General features: G+C 54.7%; 1 protein-coding gene across 1 annotated transcript; it reads right to left on the reverse strand.

The window, feature by feature from the left end:
• Positions 1-88: 88 nt before the first annotated feature.
• SDRG_13223 (hypothetical protein) lies at positions 89-441 on the reverse strand. Its single transcript, XM_008619305.1, has one exon. The coding sequence runs from the start codon at positions 422-424 to the stop codon at positions 176-178; it is 249 nt and encodes an 82-aa protein (XP_008617527.1). The 5' UTR covers positions 425-441; the 3' UTR covers positions 89-175.
• Between the last annotated feature and the right edge of the window lie 495 nt (positions 442-936).

A 936-nucleotide genomic window follows, 5' to 3' on the forward strand; every position in this document is an offset into this window, starting at 1 on the left:
CGCGGCCTACAGGGCTCGAAACTCGTGTCCAAAGTGATGCCGAATTGCACTATTTGCGGCATCATGAGGAAGACATAAGAAAAACAAGGCGAAGATGAAAAAGCCTGCCATACACTTGGCGATGACGGGTACTTCTTCGTACATTTAAGCCATTGCTCGACACAAAACGTGGCGTCTAGAACCAGCCGCCGCAACGGAACGGCGAAAAGAGACCGCAGCCGCCGCCAAGACCCCATCCAAAGCCAAAACCGCCGCAGATCGACCCAAAGCACTCCTTCTGGTCGCCTTCGCGAAGGTTTTTTGGTGTCTGGCCTGCCTCGGTGCTCAGTTTGGCGGCGACGCCCATCACTGGCGTGTCGACAGCAGCAGCGGCCGCAAAAGTGCTAGCGACGAGCGCAAACACGGTGACGACAAACTTGACCATGATGTGATGGAGACGTGGAGAAAGCAATACTGGATGCGCATCATTGCGTCGAGGTGGAGGAAGACACATAGTCGCGATCTGTCATGGCATCGATCTTTCCCACTAGCGAGCTTTCCGTGATGGGGTCGTTGCTGGGTAATTTCTCTGGATGTAGGTACCGAACGGCGACGCGACTTGGTGTTTTGGACTCACCAGACGAGTCTTTATGCACCTGGAAAGAATGAGCGATTTCATTTCAAATGTTCATTTCGTCGTGCGAGGATGCGCGCCGCTGGGCCGCCTATGGTGGATCGCGAATGGCGACCTGTGATAGGCCATAAAGGTTTTGAAATCGGACCAATGAGAAGCATTTCTTTCAGACCGAGGCAAAAATAGACGACCGCTCAGAGCTTAGAGGTCGCGATGATGGCGATCGTCCACGATGCTCGTGTCGCGGCGTCGCCTGTAGACACCGAGGGCAGCTCCCGAGCAAGTGAGCCAAGCGCGCTGTAAGCTGTGGAGCTGTGAAGCTA

This window comes from Saprolegnia diclina, assembly GCF_000281045.1.
Source record: "Saprolegnia diclina VS20 unplaced genomic scaffold supercont1.57, whole genome shotgun sequence".
NCBI lineage: Eukaryota > Oomycota > Saprolegniomycetes > Saprolegniales > Saprolegniaceae > Saprolegnia > Saprolegnia diclina.

Coding starts and splice junctions, on each gene's coding strand:
- SDRG_13223 (XM_008619305.1), bottom strand. CDS start 424: ATGGTCAAGTTTGTCGTCACCGTGTTTGCGCTCGTCGCTAGCACTTTT.